This window comes from Squalius cephalus, assembly GCF_949319135.1.
Source record: "Squalius cephalus genome assembly, chromosome: 10".
In the NCBI taxonomy this organism is placed as follows: Eukaryota; Metazoa; Chordata; class Actinopteri; order Cypriniformes; family Leuciscidae; genus Squalius; species Squalius cephalus.
Window position 1 is genome coordinate 11,886,129 of NC_137131.1, and position 18,452 is coordinate 11,904,580.

At 35.9% G+C, this 18,452-nt stretch overlaps 1 protein-coding gene across 3 annotated transcripts in view; it reads right to left on the reverse strand.

Annotated features, from left to right (window-relative positions):
* oca2 (oculocutaneous albinism II) overlaps nucleotides 1-18,452 on the reverse strand; it is a 95,307-nt gene that overhangs the window by 66,343 nt on the left and 10,512 nt on the right. For all 3 annotated transcript variants that reach the window (XR_013822456.1, XM_079882803.1, XM_079882802.1), the window contains exons 4-13: nucleotides 14,044-14,139; nucleotides 11,235-11,408; nucleotides 10,848-10,905; nucleotides 10,642-10,714; nucleotides 9,938-10,098; nucleotides 9,058-9,140; nucleotides 8,594-8,747; nucleotides 4,276-4,347; nucleotides 2,038-2,103; nucleotides 870-926 (exon numbers count right to left, since the gene is read on the reverse strand). Coding sequence is in view for 2 of the 3 variants with exons in the window: in XM_079882803.1 (XP_079738929.1) it covers nucleotides 870-926; nucleotides 2,038-2,103; nucleotides 4,276-4,347; nucleotides 8,594-8,747; nucleotides 9,058-9,140; nucleotides 9,938-10,098; nucleotides 10,642-10,714; nucleotides 10,848-10,905; nucleotides 11,235-11,408; nucleotides 14,044-14,139 (994 nt within the window). In the remaining variant the exon portion in view is untranslated. The remainder of the gene's footprint in view (nucleotides 1-869; nucleotides 927-2,037; nucleotides 2,104-4,275; nucleotides 4,348-8,593; nucleotides 8,748-9,057; nucleotides 9,141-9,937; nucleotides 10,099-10,641; nucleotides 10,715-10,847; nucleotides 10,906-11,234; nucleotides 11,409-14,043; nucleotides 14,140-18,452) is intronic.

Below are 18,452 nucleotides of genomic sequence, written 5' to 3' on the forward strand. Positions count from 1 at the left end.
AATCATATCAGACAGCAGACCACTCGCATTACGCAACCTTTTTGTTGCTGACTAACTGTTAGTAGTTATTTTGGTAACACTTTACCATAAGGTCTCATTTGTTAACATTAGTTCTGTCATGACAACTCTCTGGAGATTGGTATGGTAATAGAGATTGGCATGGTAATAGTTATGGCAATGTTAATGTATTTGGTCTTGGCGGAATAGATCTGCTATGCTGCTGCTGCTGCAGAGCAAGTACCGAGACTTGCTACTGCGAATACATTCAGAGATATTGCTGTGAGCATGTAAGACATGCTGCTCCTGCTGCACATGTAACATGCAAGAATTAACCCCGTAGCAGATCTATACTGGTGGCGCTGGGGAAGGGGATGGGTTCTGAGTTTCATGCCAGAACTATGCAATTAATGTATTAACTGACATGAACTAACAATGAGCAATACATTTGTTACGGTATTTACTAATCTTTGTTAATAAAAATACAGTAGTTCATTGTTTGTTCATGTTAGTTCACAGTGCATTAACTAATGCTAACAAATGCTGAAATTAACATTAACTGAGATTAATAAATGCTGTAGAAGTATTGTTCATTGTTAGTTTGTGCTAACTAAACTAGTTATCTAATGTTAACTAATGAAACCTTATTATATAATGTTACGGTTATTTGTATCTGTAAGTATATACTGTAATTTACATAAATGTTATAAAATATAATATATAATATTAGATTTAAGGTGGGTGGAATAGATTGGGTAGCCTAATTTTACAGAGAATGAGGACATAACCAAGAAATTGTATCTTGCTTAAGCAGACGTCTGCAAAACAAATCACAAACAAGCATTTGCAACATTAGATTGAGAAAAACTCACCTTGACTGCACAGTAATCAAAGAAACCAGTCTCGGAGAATATAGCCACCAGTATCATCTGAAAGTAAATAGTAAGGGTTATGAGACTTGAACATTTCATGCTTTCTATTTTTAGTGCTTACTGCCACATGTGTTGCTATAAAATCACATTATGTCTCAAATACCACACGCACGGTCTCTCACTCAATTCCATGCCACATATATCCTTCTCTGATTTTTTTTTTTTTTTGGCGCCTCAGATACAGAAACAGACATCCTTCAAAAATAGAAAATCAATAAAGAGAAACATTAATATTTCTGAGTTTATTAAAGCTCACGTTTCATAGCCAGTCTTTAAAATTGACAGATGCTGTGATTCATTTTCTATCATCAGTCTCTGATTTTCTTTTATGCCTTTCCTCACATACTCCTACATGTAGTCTTTTGGATGAGGGCTGATTGAACGTATTTGTTTCCATGGAGACAGCAGCTGAACAAACAGAGATCTTGAAAAGGGTGGCACTTTAGCAATAATATTAGAGAGGCTGTGTGTTTTTAATGTGTATTCGTATTTTTTTGGTCACATTTTGTTGCACTACCATGTAAAATATGGACTAATGTCATATGCAGACAACCAGCCATACAACAAACATTTCACATGTTATAAAATCAACCTTGTGCTCTGCTGCTGCAAAGTAAGTACAATGCAAAGAAACACCATAAATGATCTCGGACCCCTAAAGAATTCTTTCTAAAAGAAGCTCTAGGTTAACAGCACATTAAAGAAAGGTGCCCCACTAAGTGTCTGTCAGATTGAGCAGCTTGAGAAGCTGATATGGGTTCAGGTTAGGGGTTGGATTAGGGGCTTGTCAGCCTGTCAAGCACTTAGCAGGACATCTTTCTAGGTTCTAATGCTGTGGGGTAACCCTTTGAGGTATCATTCATGTTCATAGCAGAAACGGTGCACAAATTTACATGCCGAACTTCAATGCATGTTTGATTAACAACAGTAATAGTGATAAAATAGCAAGCACCATTAATAAATAAATTTGACCTTTTTACTTTTTTCATTTGAAAAAGCCCTTTTGTGACTTTATATTTAATACATTCTGTCAGAACCCTGCTACTCAGGGTGATTGAGTAAAAAAGCTGCAGCAGAGCTCCTATTGACCTGTTAGAATTAGACTTACCATTCCAAACAGAAAGGCAAGTGTCTCATAGTCAATCCATTCCACAACTGTCATCAGACTCGGCCTCTACAGTAAAGAGACAATGGAATGGATACAGAGGAGCATTTTAACATTCCAGACTTACAGTAAATTGTTGAAATAATTGCTTCCATTACGATAAAAAATTGTTGCAATTAGCTATCACAACTTAAAATATATATATATATACACTCACCTAAAGGATTATTAGGAACACCTGTTCAATTTCTTATTAATGCAATTATCTAATCAACCAATCACATGGCAGTTGCTTCAGTGCATTTAGGTGTGTGGTCCTGGTCAAGACAATCTCCTGAACTCCAAACTGAATGTCAGAATGGGAAAGAAAGGTGATTTAAGCCATTTTGAGCGTGGCATGGTTGTTGGTGCCAGACGGGCCGGTCTGAGTATTTCACAATCTGCTCAGTTACTGGGATTTTCACGCACAACCATTTCTAGGGTTTACAAAGAATGGTGTGAAAAGGGAAAAACATCCAGTATGAGGCAGTCCTGTGGGCGAAAATGCCTTGTTGATGCTAGAGGTCAGAGGAGAATGGGCCGACTGATTCAAGCTGATAGAAGAGCAACTTTGACTGAAATAACCACTCGTTACAACCGAGGTATGCAGCAAAGCATTTGTGAAGCCACAACACGCACAACCTTGAGGCGGATGGGCTACAACAGCAGAAGACCCCACCGGGTACCACTCATCTCCACTACAAATAGGAAAAAGAGGCTACAATTCGCACGAGCTCACCAAAATTGGACAGTTTAAGACTGGAAAAATGTTGCCTGGTCTGATGAGTCTCGATTTCTGTTGAGACATTCAGATGGTAGAGTCAGAATTTGGCGTAAACAGAATGAGAACATGGATCCATCATGCCTTGTTACTACTGTGCAGGCTGGTGGTGGTGGTGTTATGGTGTGGGGGATGTTTTCTTGGCACACTTTAGGCCCCTTAGTGCCAAATGGGCATCGTTTAAATGTCACGGCCTACCTGAGCATTGTTTCTGACCATGTCCATCCCTTTATGACCACCATGTACCCATCCTCTGATGGCTACTTCCAGCAGGATAATGCACCATGTCACAAAGCTCGAATCATTTCAAATTGGTTTCTTGAACATGACAATGAGTTCACTGTACTAAAATGGCCCCCACAGTCACCAGATCTCAACCCAATAGAGCATCTTTGGGATGTGGTGGAACGGGAGCTTCGTGCCTGGATGTGCATCCCACAAATCTCCATCAACTGCAAGATGCTATCCTATCAATATGGGCCAACATTTCTAAAGAATGCTTTCAGCACCTTGTTGAATCAATGCCACGTAGAATTAAGGCAGTTCTGAAGGCGAAAGGGGGTCAAACACAGTATTAGTATGGTGTTCCTAATAATCCTTTAGGTGAGTGTGTATATATATATATATATATATATATATAATTTTTTTTTTTTTTTTTTTTACTTAAAGGGATAGTTCACTTTGAAATAAAATTTTGGTATGTTTTAGCTTACCTCAAGGGCATCCAAGATGTAGGTGTCTTTTTTTCCGCAGTAGTTTCAATTTTGATATTTTTTACCCCTGAGGTAAGCTAAAACATACCAAAATTTTATTTCAAAGTGAACTATCCCTTTAAAAATGTACGGGTTTGTGCTGCCAACACACAAGTTTAGTCAACTTAAATTGTGAAGTTGTATTAAGTTTTTTTTTGCTTTTGTTTTTTTGCAGTGGACTACATTTATGTATTTACCAGCCAACCAAGTTTAAAGTTCATAGTAAAAAAAAAAAGACATTTGAGCTCTGGGTCTTTTTAAAGGGCACTCCAAACGGACAGAAGTGCACCGAGTAATTTCGCTTGCGTTCAAATAACGCACTTATCTCCAGTTTCTGGAATACAATAACTAATTCGTAGATCTGCAGAGAGAAAGTCTAGATTTAAATTATTCATAATCTTACGCTTCACAATAGAGTAAATCATTGCAATTACCGATATACCATTTATGTGAAATGGCCCAGTCTGATTTACTTCATTGGGTAAATGTAGATCATATCTGTCTGTCTGTCTGTCTGTCTGTCTGTCTGTCGATCTATCTATCTATCTATCTATCTATCTATCTATCTATCTATCTATCTATCTGTCTGTCTGTCTGTCCAACTCTTAACACATTGTAAGCAGTCTTCATCAGAATGGAATAAATAACATTCTCTAAAACCAAACTTACATCTCCAATGAAAGCCAGCGCTGTCAGAGCAGCCAGGGATCCTAACATTGCAGCCAGAGTACGGTGGACAATCTGGGAACACGGAAAACAAAACAAAATAAATAAATAAATAAATAAATAAATAAGGTGGGGGGGGGGGGGATCAGCACGGTAATAACTCAACAGCTTTTTTTTTGCTATATTGGTCATAAACTAATAGCCATAATGTACCACAAAATAGATTTGCGCTAGCCTAATGCTAGATGCTATGCACAAAGCTAGAGTGGTTGCTTTTAAGCATGTTATGCATGTTGTTTTTAAGCATGTTATGGTTGCTAGGATGTTCAAAGATTTCACCTCAAAGTCTCTCAATTATGTTCTCCTTCAATATAAGCTGTTTTCTTGCAGTGTTATCACCCGCCAGGCAAAAATCATGCCTGATTGCTTAGAAAAGTAATAACACAACTCATCTAAACAAGCTGCATGATATGAGGTATCATTCTCACCCATAGCACAAAATTGTAGTACTTGAGATTAGGTGTTTGTTCAAATCCCTAACCCTCCACATCAGCAACCGTAATAACGATGCCTGCCTTGGCAAACACTATTAAATATGTAATACACAAGACTTTGGACAGCCAAACAAATTTGCTGATTCAAAATGCCAAATAACCCTCTTCCCCACACTTCATTTATGTTCTTTTGCTGTTTGATCCACCTCATTTCTTACATTAAATGCATTCTGACCCTGTTGTGCACTCTTATAATCAAACGATAAATTCCGATCCACAACGATATGTGTCAGGCGACAGCATCTTCTGATCTTCTGCTCTTCAATCACCCTCTGGACTAAAAGCGCCACCTTAAAGTGCATTGTCAGATATCAGCATCTGCTTTCTTGGCGAGAGCACTTGACTGGGACACCTGAATCAAGCTTTGTCTGATGCACCTCTTTCGGTGTCATGTTGCAAGTTGGAGCAGTCATTACAAGACTGTGTAATCAGCTAGAAGAGCGAAATAAGGACGATGAGTTCATAACATGCAGGCTAACAGCTAATGACTCCAGTCTCGAAGGAGCAAGTAATCTGTGTCAGTCCGACAACTTCCCAGAGGGGGAGGAACACTTGGTGCAATGTTGTGATTGTAAGTCTAAAACTGGTCATTAAGATAAATTGTTGAACACTGCTTTCTGAGCAGAATTAATCAGCAACATGGATATGCATTGAGTTGCTTTGCATAAGAAAGTATCCTCTGAGACTAATGCTTCTCTGTTTTGTGATTTAAACCAATTACTCTTAATTACAGGCCAAGAAACAGTTTATGGCTAAATTAAATGTCAAAATGTGCCTGTGTGAGATATAATGTTAGTTTTATACCCAAAGCCCCCCATTTACTGAGAAACTGCTGCTCTAGTGTAATTTAGGAATAATCTATCAGCCATTATTAAAATGTTTACAAGATATCTGGAATAAGATTGTAAAAATACATTATTCATGAATCTTTTAAGGCATATTAATATTTATAAGCACATTATACTATTATATATCTCAGATTTCAGGTTTTGCCCTCTCTTGGGGCAAATGAGTTTTAGCTATCAGAGCTGCTGATGAAACTCACCATCTGAGCCCTTTTAATCAAAGTAGTTTTCAGAGTGCTGATTCTAGATCAGGTCTGAGGATTATCAAAAAGCTGCTGTGCAATGCAGATAGGAAGAAAAGGCCCGGGTCAATACAACAAATGCTTCCTTATTTACAATGGGGTCCTAAAGTCTGAGAACACAGACGTCTGTGGAATCTCTAATGCAAATCAAATCTATACTAACTTGGAAATAACTAAGTTTTAGAGTAAAAAAAAAAAAAAAGAACTCTTATGACATAAAATGAACGATATGTACGATTCTGCATTAATACTTCATCACTAATCAAATTCAAAGATTTGTGACACTGGTCATGTGAACTCCAGTGTACAAAAGGGGATTAATGATGGCAGATATTCTTGCTTCCATTGAAACACAAGACTCTCTTTTGAAGATCTCAAATCATGCCTGATAAGTATAACACAATCATTAAGTTGTACAAAAATTATAATATAATATAATATAATATTAAATAATATAATAATTGTCACAATCCCAGTCTTGTGGTCCCTTGTTGTGTATAGGACTTTTATGTTGAACTGTTACATCCATGTAGGAACAAGACTCCACAAGAAACACTGGGGTATAAATACACAAAGGCTAATGAGGTACAGGTGTAGGTGATTAGTAGTCATGGAAACAAATTAGGGTAACTATGAAAACAAACAATGTAGACAATGCAACAAGTGAAAACAGGAACTAAACACAGGAAGTTAACATGGAAACAATAGGAACAGAAAATGAACTTCAACATAAAAATCCTTTACACAACAAGGGACCACAAGACTTGGATAGTGACAATAATACAGTATAATATAATATAATATAATATAATATAATATAATATAATATAATATAATATAATATAATATAATATAATATAATATAATATAATGCAGTCTTCAACAATGTGATTATCTATTGAACTTCACCTGTAATCTGTTCTCAAAGACGTTCTAATTGGGATGAGGTTTTGGTAAATTCCTCATTAAAAAAAAAAAAAAAATCAAAGAGGTAATGTTACCCAAAGTAACCCTGTTTTAAAAGCACAATAAATAAAAGTATGATGACTCACCTAAACAGCATAAAATTCATTAGTTTCATTTTAAAAGCAATATTTTCTTAGCACCTTGATGACTGGGTAGCCATATTTATGAAGCATTAGTATTAATGTAGTGTTTCGGTAAAAGCGGAAACATGGGCCCCCAACGTCTCCATTAGCACTCTCACAAAGGCCTAATTAAACTCTTCGACACACAGCATGTTGTCCCTCCTGAAGAAATAAATGTAATTAAGAAGGGAGGTCCCCTCTGCCCTCATGTCCCCCTGGAGCCACACTAAAACAGAGCTTTCTCACAAACTCTAAAAAGTGTGCACTACTGGGAGAAGAGGAAGTTAAAAATGTGGAGGAGTGTTTTGCTGTGAGGCTTTGTAATAATATATATCCCTTAAGAGCCGTTCACACAAAAAAAGATATATAGTGACCAAAAAAAAAAAATGGAAATGATTCATTTTAAATGAGAGCTGGCCATTTCAGGCATCCTGAGTGAAAGAGACCAGAACATTGAGTTCTACTACTACAATAAGGCCCAAAAGAGACAGCTAGTGAAAATGCTTCTATTTTATACAATTTTATAACGAATTAAATTTTCAGCATTTGAGTGAATGCCAGAATGTCCTAGTATCCATTATGTCTCTCTGATTGACAGCAGCACTCCAGCTGTATGAACTGGATGATCCATGTTATCAGACTGACTTGAAGTACGCATTTTTGTGCTTCAATGGAAGCAAGGGACATCTGACATTTTCGACAAAGGAAATGAACTGAATTGCTTATTTGGTTTATTTCACCAAGTAAAACATGTTCCTGGACCAACATCTTTGTTTATCCTGGAACAACGTTCCAATCAACCAATCAGATTTGAGGGACAAGTTTACAGTTTATGTCAAGATTTGGCTTACAACCAGAAGCTAGGTGCTTCTACATCAGTGTTATTCACATATTATTTCCCTCTGATTTTAGGTATAAGTTATCATTTTCAGACAAGAATGTTGTTCCAGGATCAACAAAACATGTTGATTCAGGATCATGTCTTACTTGACCAATTAGTGACCTAAAAATAATGCAGAATTCTCTACTTTACCTCATAACTTTTCACTACTTTAAATGTTACAAAAGCTTAAAACTGTGTATTTTTTTTAAGTTAAATTCAAAATAAAAATTGGTTTCTGACATTTGGACCAATTCAATTTGATGTTGCAATAAAATATGAGCAGCAAATTCCACTTTTCGATTCATAATTCCGTTTCACATATTCCAAAAATCCAACATACTTCTGTGGAATCAGTTTGTGTGGGCCAGTAGAAACCTGTTAACTTAAGTAGAGCCCAGTGACCTCTAGTGCTCAACAGCGGTACAAATAAAAACGTGAGTTTATGAATAGCCACTGCTAATTTCAGTTCAGTGCTGGATCTGAAGGCACAACTTTTACCCAGTGTGACATCTACTTTTCCTGAGAAGTTACAAAAGACAGACATGTATATAAAAATCTCAGTCGACTCTGCACAGAGTAAATGTGGCTAAACAGCCGAGATGAGCTTGTTTAAGGGGATGAAAATATGGGATGAGTCATGAAAGACCATTGAATGGATTATCTTGCAGTGTGAAAAATAATGTCTTCACACCGATTCCACATATTTTACCTCAAAGATGATGAGCACATAGACTCCTGCCAGGATCAATCCAGCGATAAGCACCTGTGTTTCCACGGTTACATAGAGCGACTGGTGAGTCATGGACAGAGGGACCACCTGACTGTCTAACAGAAAGGCCTGTACGCTGATCAGAATAGGAGCGCTTGAGGGGAAGAGAAAGACAGATTACAGATGTGGAGATAGATTAAAGCACATTCCATGACAGGAACTACCACAAAACCCACATTATCACATGATCACATTAACTGAACTATAAGCACAATTTAAAATCTGATTAACTTAAAATCTAAAATCTAACATTTGTATGACAAGATAATTCTACATTTTCAATATCCAGCAGATGCAATAATGTGCATTGTATAACATGAAATGTCTTTGCATTTGGTCCTGGATTTTCCAGTTTATTAGTGGAATTGTCCAGATCTTATGTGATGACGAATGTGTAATCGTACCTGCTAACCATTTCAAATGTCCTTGTCCTCAGAATTTGGTCACTTCGTTGGGAATGCAGTGGTATAGTCCAGTTATAAAGCACCTGTTGGAAAAATCTTACCGTTTATAATGTGAATGTTTAGGCTATTAGGCTAAAGACTACTTGAGAGAAGAAAATATTTGAAAATAGAAAATATTGAAGAAAATATTTCACATAAAGCATCCTCCAAAAGTATTTGGATACTATTAAGTGACACCTTAAAATGTATAAATGCCTCTACATGAAAATAATAATATAACAATATTATATATTATTATATATATTACACAATATTATATTATTATATATTAATTATTAATATTATATTATATTTCTATTCATTAAAGAATCCTGAAAAAACTGATAATAATATGAAATGTTCATAGAGCACCAAATTATGTTAGTATTGAAGTATATATATGTATATTAGAATGATTCTGAAGGATCATGTGACACTGTAGACTGAAGTAATGGCTGCTGAAATTCAGCTTTGTCATCACAGGAATAAATGACATTTTAAAACGCAATAACATAGAAAACAGTATTTTATTTTTTTACTGTTTTTTCTTGTATTTTTGATCAAATCAATGCAGCCTTGGTGAGCATAAGAGACTTCTTTCAAAAACATAAAAAAATCCAAACTTTGTATGGGTTTCAATTGATTAAACAATAGATAAATTGCTCAAAATTAAGAAAGAATTAAGAATTTTGACACTGTCTGGTTGCCATACATTGTGGAATGTGCCTATAGTAACCACAGGTGCAAATCATCACACTGAGTCTTTAACTATTTTAATGTGAGTTTATGGTAGGATAAATCGCCTAATTGTTCCTGTTGGCTGTGTTGAAACAACTCTAACCTGCTGAGCTCTTCTCCGGCGAGGCCCAGCCTCTTCAGTCTGCTCCACTTGGATGAGAATATACTCCTGGGCCTCTTGTACTGCCTCTATCTCTCCCAAAAACGGACCACCAACCTGCAGCTTCAGCAGGGAGCTATCACGGAAATCAGTAAGATTCATGGCTACAGTGATCAGTTAGGTTAAGGAAAACTTCCATGGACCAGGGATGTAAATGAAAATACACAACACAAAATATCCATCAAGCGTAAACCTGAGTGTTTTGGAAGAGCATCGCAAACAGATGTCAGCTGGCCATTGTTTCATTTCGGACAGACAATCCCCTCCCACCAGCAGAAGGTACTTTGCAGCACTTCAGTGCATTGTTCACTCTTCTCATTCATCTCTACAGCTCTGCAGGACTCACAGATTGCCGCAAGTATCAGGCAGATCTGTTGTTATGCACAAAGTCATAGGCAAGACTGTTACCATGACACAGGCCGCTGTAAATAGCAGATGGTGAGATTGTCACAGAGACGGAAATGAATTAGAACAGCCCTTCAGTGCAATCTCCGAACCAAATATAAAATCCCTGCAGGGTCTGAGGAGTTAGCGCAGTGGCACGCATCATCACAATATTTGACTTGTGCATTAATGATTCTTATTTATCAAGTCAAAGCAAACCCATACAATGCAGATTCTCTAAAGTACACAAATGGCGAGGATACAGAAGCTCTCAGTAGATGAGACTGCCAGCATCCTCCAGGGGCTCTCCCTGTCAGGATACATGCTGAAAAACAGCTGATGATTCAAATAAATATAGTTATTGTCACAAAGACAGACAAATAAAATTGAGATAAGCAAGTAATAGAATCATAAGTGCATATTATTCTACATAAGAAGAGAAAACGTTGATCAGGTCTGTATAACTTACTGAACAGAGAACAACAATGATGAAGATGGTGAAGACTGTTGCTGTCCTTAAGCAATACCTGTAAAAGCAAATGGGATTTTGAATTAAAATGCTACAGTAAAGAGCTTTGCACAACCATTTCATATTTTCTGCCTTACCCTATTCAGCATTGTTAACTTTGTTTAACTTTAGTTAGTTTGGGGTCGGTAAGGTTTTTAAATGTTTTTGAAAAAAGTGTCCTATGCTCATAAATGCTGCATTTATTTGATTAAAAAAAAAAAAAACTATTTTCAATTAATATGTTATAAAATGTCATTTATTCCTGTGATGGGAAAGCAGAATTTTTAGCAGCCATTTCTCCAGTATTTAGGGTCACATGATCCTTCAGAAAGTGTATGTATGCCATACCTGATGGGGGATGATAGTTTGAAGTAATGTTCACATTTCTCCATGGATGTGATGTGGGAAAGACTGGTCACCTCACTGCCCAGCCTGCACCTCCTCTCCAATTCAGCAGAGTTCGCCTCCCATGATTCCTCTCCAGACCCCAGGCTGGGCTCATGCAGTGCCATGTAGGTTATACTGCACAAAACAGTATAAAAACAGTGGGTTAGACACTGTGGTGCATGCAAAATATTGCTGTTTGTTTGAGCCGTCAGAGACAACCTCTGGCTCAACCAAAGAGTTCATGTGTTTGGGGCGGGATCTGTTTAGTGGTCAAATTAATCAGTTTGATCTGGGAAACCTGTTTGAAACTATCATTATTTCTGCAGTCCCACTTGATGCCGCTAGTTACATAGAAATTAAACACTACCTCTAGGATAACTTTTAATAGCATCCAAAGTAAAACATATGGCTGATTAACTTCTGCAGGTTGAAAGCGATCATTCATCTAAATGCTAGCAGCCACACAAAAGAAATTAATACCAACGAAAGGTGTTAAAAGCCTGTTATGCTACACAGTTCTGGAGAATCCATGCTAAGACAGGATACAAGTTCCTAGGCATAACTAGAGGTTTTTGTGTTGATATTAGGCAGCAAGATAGATTATTCCAACTGAGAACACAATATAATCGCTAGCAGCATTAGCATTCAGCTCACTGCCCTATGGAATGAAAAATGTATTACCAAGGGCAGCAGATAGCAGCCAGCCATATTAACACTACAGTTTACTACATGTAGGCTCCTTGATCTCAGAGGTATATGGCGGTACTGTAGGGGGCCCACCAATTGTTTGATATCAAACTAATTTGTGAAAAACTGAATTATGTTTTTTTCTGAATTATTTAACTTCAACTACAGCAAGAAGCTAAACATCTGCAATGTTTCATAATTAAAATATAGTGTGATGTATATGAACATTAAAAATGATTATTTTAATGGCTTTGTAATTTAAGAATCATGACAAAGTTTTATAAATATGGTACCATATGTTATTATAGGCCAAACAAGCAATAAAGCAGTGATTCTCAACCTTTTTTACCTCATATTTCCATGTTTTTCAAGACTAGGGGAATCATTCAAATCATAGGGGAATCGATCAAACCTATTGGACCCCGGCCCTATGGTTGAGAAAGACTGCAATAGGGTCCCAGAGGAGACTGGGCCTGGTGTCTCCTAAGATTTTTTTCTCTATCCCAAGGTTTATTTTCACCAATGGAGTTTGGGTTCATTGCCACTGTTACCTTTTGGCTTTCTTAGCTGGGGACACTTAATATTGGGCAATATTATTGATTTGAATGCACTGACACTTTTTTGACACAACTGAGCTGAATGATGGCATCACTGTTTTCTCCAGAGCTGCTTTATAGATTAATTAAACTTATTCCATAATTTATGAACTTTACACAGTTATTGAATGGTACTGAATTCTGAACACTGAACTGATTTTAACTGAATAATGGCTGTTTACTATGGTCTTTTTAGAGCTGCTTTACAGCAGAATGAAATACTGTTTGTATCATTGAATCATTATTTTCCTGTTTATCACTGTAAAGCTGCTTTGAAACAATCTATTGTATAAAGTGCTATATAAATAAAGGTGACTTGACCTTACATAGACAAACAATGAATACATTGCAATCCTTGTGTGATTCAGTTTGAATTTTCATTATCAATGAGAAGACTTATCCTACACATCTCAACAAAATTAAATACAGGTGTAATCCTTATGCCTATGACTCTTCAAACATTGTTACATAAAAATCACTGGCTTAAGTGAGAGCTTTTAGTTCTGGTAGGGACGCATGGGTGAATCAAGGACACATGCTGAGGAAAACAGGAAATTAATGGAACAATAAGCAAAATGACAAAAATATTGTTAAAACTATAAAACTATAGTTGCTTCCCACATAAAAATATGGATTTGTATATAAAAATACAAAACGTTTAAAATGGAAAATTGGGGATTCTTATGCAAATAACAAGGCTAATAATAACATATACCTAACTGGTTAAGCAAACTGTTTTTTCAGTCTGGTATCAAATTCAATCTGCTGGAATCATTCCCGATTATTATAGAGGCTGACAAGTGAGAGTGCAAATAGAGAACTGCAGGCAGTGTTTGGTATAATTAAAAAGTAGCTACATAGAGGTCAAGACCACTTCAAGATATCAAAATGCCATACATTATGTGAGGAACTGTTTGCCTTCAATCTGGTAATATATAAAGTAATTGTTGGAAATGAAGGTCACAAAGCCACTTTTTCTCATTACTGAATGAGAACAAGGTCGGTAATAATAGACCCGCAGGTAACATTCATACAGCTGTTCTGCAAAAGCCTCCTTGACTAAAGCCAAGTCAACAGGTCTTTAGAAACTGCAACTTTGGAAGAAAGATGGAGAAATTCCCTGTGTATGATTGGTTAATGCTATATAATAACTTGCAAAAGAATAATATATTCTGTAACACTTAACAGATGATTAATGAACATTGAAATAGCCAGAAATGCAATTACAATTTGATTAGTATAGTTTAGTATATAATTATAAATGAATGCACATCAACCTCTGATCTTGTCAAAGCATTATATAATGTTTGCAAATGACTACTTGAAAAACGCTATTATGAAATATGAGCTACAGTAGATTTTATTTTATTTACAAACCTTCATGGAATTGTTTACTGCTGAACAGAAAAGAAAACAAGAACTAAAGCTAAAAAAAACTCAAAAATGAAATACTGTGAAACCAACTAGGAAATATACAGTAGACTCACCTGTCATTTTGGGGGAATGTGAGAAGGGGTGACCGTTCTGTGTGGTTGGCTTGGTTGGATTTGCCTTTCAGGAGGTTTACCATGCTGAAGCTGTGCCTGGAAACAAGGAGAGAACTTATTAAATCCGAGCATGATGTCATAAATAACATCTCAGCCACATTTAGAAATCAATGCTTGACATCCATTTTTAATGACTCTTCTATAAAAACTGGCAGCTGAAATAAAATGGAGCAGATCTGAAAGTCATTCTTCCTTTTTGGTCTGTTTAGTCATCTTTACAGCACTATCAAACATCTTGGTCTAATGTGTCAAACTAGGTCTAAGCTAAATGATCATAACATAAATGTAGATTTGCAAACAAAGCACATGCACAGATAGAGCCCAAGTGGTGCTCAAGCAGCTCCCCCTTTTTCTCTCTGACTAAACAAGTGCCCTTTTCTAAGTCATAAGTTCATTTTTTAAATTACACCACTGGCATCAATTCTCAATTAAGTGTGTGCCCAAAAACTGCATTAAAGGGATAGTTTATTAGAATTTAAATGAAAATTCTGTCATCATTTACTCACCCTCAAGTTGTTCCAAACCTGTATGAATTTCTTTCTTCTGCTGAACACAAAAGAAGATATTTTGAAGAATGTTGGTAACCAACAGTAGATGGACCCAAAATATCTTCTTTTGTTCTATTTAAGTATTTATTGAATTTGTTCTACAATATCTAACTAGTTAAATGTTTTTTGATGAGATGAGATTAGTGGCCTTTTTCTCACTTGAGCACATGCCCCCTAAAATGTCTGTGCACGGCCCTGACAAGTTACACGTCCAAAATGTTAACAGCAATTGTATAAGTCATCCTTCTGATCCATTGTGTCCTCCTACAGCTGTCTGTAGGCAGGCTGTCGTGATGATTTAACTGACACCTCATAACTTGCCAGGGTGGATGGGCATCAGGTGGTGTGCAGATTCACAGAGGCAATAGTGTGTTATGGTTATGACAGGTTTAAGGACAAAATCATCCTGCTTGTCCAGGCCTTGAAGACTGAATAATGTTCTGACCTTGGTTAACATGCTATAAAACACAGTGGCACAATGAAATAAATCAAACAATTGCTTTGTTGCCTTTATCTGTGCCAGTGACAGGCTCATGTAATGCATGAATCCCTCACAAAAGTCAGTGCCACAGTGTCGTGATTTTAAAGTATTTATCTTTTATGTGTCCGTAGTGTCTTGCACAGGGATACATTCACTTAGACAAGTTGCATTTTTCTTGGACCTAGAGCAAAGGTTCCATAGCAGTAAAGCAGGGGGTCTGCCAATTATTTTCAATTAAAAATGTATTAACTAAAAAACAGTATTAACTAAACAACTAAAACAGTAACACTTTACAATAAGGTCTCATTAGTTAACATTAGTTAATGCATTAATGAATGTATTGTACACTGTTAGTTAATGATAGTTACAGTATTTATTCATATTTGTTAACATCAGTTAATAAAACTGTTCATTGTTAGTTTGTTAACTCATGTCTGTTAAATAATATAAACATAACATTTTTGTTTTAGTTTTATGTAATAGTAAATGTTGAAATTAACATTAACTAAGATTAAGAAATGCTTAAGAACCAATGTTAACAAATGGAAAATGTTACTAAAACTAAATGTTTTATTGTTCCTCCCAAAATAGAATGCATTAAAATTAAATTGTTCTGCATATGGCATGCATCAATAACTATTATTTAAATGGTTTTGCAATATAAGCATCATAAAAAGTAGGCTATATACATATATTGGTATATATATATGGTACTACATGCATACTAAGGTGTCAAAATAATATATTTCAATATAGTTTTAGCCACTGATAGTATTCCTTCATTCGGTAATCACACTTTATCCTCTCAACCTCCTCATCTTTATTTACTGTAGTCATAAAGCAAACATTTCACATCTCATATACTAAATAACAAAAAAATCAATATAAGTCTCAAGAAGAAGAGGGGAAAGAGAAAGGATTGGTTCTGAGCTATTAACACCAGTAGTGTTGATATTTTTCGGCCTGTATGAATAGAACAGATGGAAATCCAGAGAATTCTGCAAGCTAACTACTGGAGCCTCTTCAGTAATGTAATAATCGGGGAAAATTCTCTGTTTGTCGTAATAAATGACAGTTTAAATGGGTAAAGACCCTTTTATCTCTTCAATTGGCTCTGAGTTTGTGTGTGTGAGTTATGGAGAAGCCTTTGCAAAATGCCAAAATAGATCAATGTTGCTCAGCATAGGCCAGACTATAGAGTCAATCCAAGTCCAATTCTAACGCATCATTGGGCAAATCCCAAACCTCAGCTGCTTAGCAGTACAGAGGAATCAGACAACTCACCCACCCCTACCGATGCCTCAGCTCACTGCAAACAGCTGGGACGGTGTGTGTGTGCCTGTGTGCTCCAGACAAGACATAATAGCCATGGCCTCCAGGATATATCCTGGTGTTGAGTTTGGGCAAAAGGGAGATTAGACAGGATATTTCAAGGCCTTTAATCCCGCTCTCTGCAGTTACACAACGGAGAGGAGATTTGAAATGTTAGCTCACTGAATGCAGGATTTATAAATGAAGTAAAGCCTTCTCTTATTGTGCCTGGATCTGAGTATGTGAGGTCCAGATGAGAATGAAACGAAAGGGGGGGAAGGGAGGACATAACCCTGTGGGACACCTGCCATACTCTGGCCTAGAATACAAGTCTAATTTAATACTACCCGAGACACTCAATTTCATTCCATCTAAAGACATTTACAGCATTACAAAAGTTAACATTAGTTAATGCATGAACTATCATTTACTAACAGTATGCAATACATTTTGTTACAGTATTTATTCATATTTGTTAACATTAGTTAATACAACTGTTCATTGCTAGTTCATGTTAACTCAGGTCTGTTAAATTATATAGACAGATAAAACATAATTTTTATAATGTATTAGTAATTTTAGAATTAACATTAACTGAGATTAAAAAATTCTTAAGAGTATTTTTCATTGTTAGTTCATGTTAACTAATGCAGTTAACCAATGTTAACAAATGGAACTTTATTGTATGCATTAATAATTATTATTTAAATGGTTTTGCAATGTAAGCATCATAAAATAAGTATATAAATATGAAATGCTGTTTCATATTTTTGAACTCTCCATTCATCAGAGAATTCTGGAAAAAATTGCATCACCCACAAAAATACTGAGCAGCAGAATTGTTTTCAATGTTGATTGTTTTTTGAGCACGAAATCAGCATATTATAATGATTTATGAAGGATAATGTGACACTGAAGAATGGCAGCTGAAATTAAGCTTCATTTAAATAATACATTTTTAATTTTTAAAGTTTTACTGTATTTTTTGATAAAAATAAGTGCAGTCTTGGTGAGTATAAGACATTTTCAAAAACAAAAAAATATCTTACTGAACGATACATGTGTGTGTATATACAGATTTTTTTCTGTACTATTTGAAATTTGCCATAGTTATATAACAATTATGGCATATTTCCCATAGAACAGATAAAGAGAGAGAACAAACAACTATTAATTTTTTTTACAGTATATAATTAAATTATGGAATATTTCCCATAAGGCTGAAAAGAGAGAGAGAACAAACAACTATTGAAATGCATATTTTGTGATATGTTGTGTGATGTGATCAGCTGATTTCATTGAGAGCACTGGTTATTTAAAGGGGTGGTATAATGCCATTTTCACAAGATGAAAAATAAGTCTCTGATGTCCCCAGAGTGTGTATGTGAAGTTTTAGCTCAAAATACCCCACAGATATTTTTAGATAGCATGTTAAAGTTGTCACTTTTTGAGGGTGAGCAAAAACGCACCGTTTTTGTGTCTGTTCTTTTAAATGCAAATGAGCTGCTGCTCCCAGCACAGGGGGTGGAGCCACAACAGCTTGTGTCCTTTTACCTCACACAAACATGCACTGGAGATTTCACAAACTTTTAGCCTTTTATGTTCAAACCGAAGTCAGAAAGATGGAGAGACTCAATAACAGGTGACAACATGTAGACAACATTTCTGATTGGTTAGTTGGTGAATTTTTATAGCTTATGTGTAGTTAGCTTCTAGTCATTGATTAGCATATTCTGTTTTGATAATCTATAAATCGCTTTCCCGTGGGTGGGTGGGATTTATGTAAATTCTAGGGTTGATGATGTCACTAACCCGGGAGGAATGTCGTGTAGTCCCTACCAGCCGTTTGTTGTAGTCCTTAAAAAGCAATTTCTTTAAAAGCAAATACCTCCCTTTGCTTTGAACTTTGAGTGTTGTAACTTTGCAGATGTTGTTTATGCTCAAACAGCAACATTACACACTAACTAAAGTTAGAAAAGTGAAATCATATTCAACCACCCCTTTAAAAT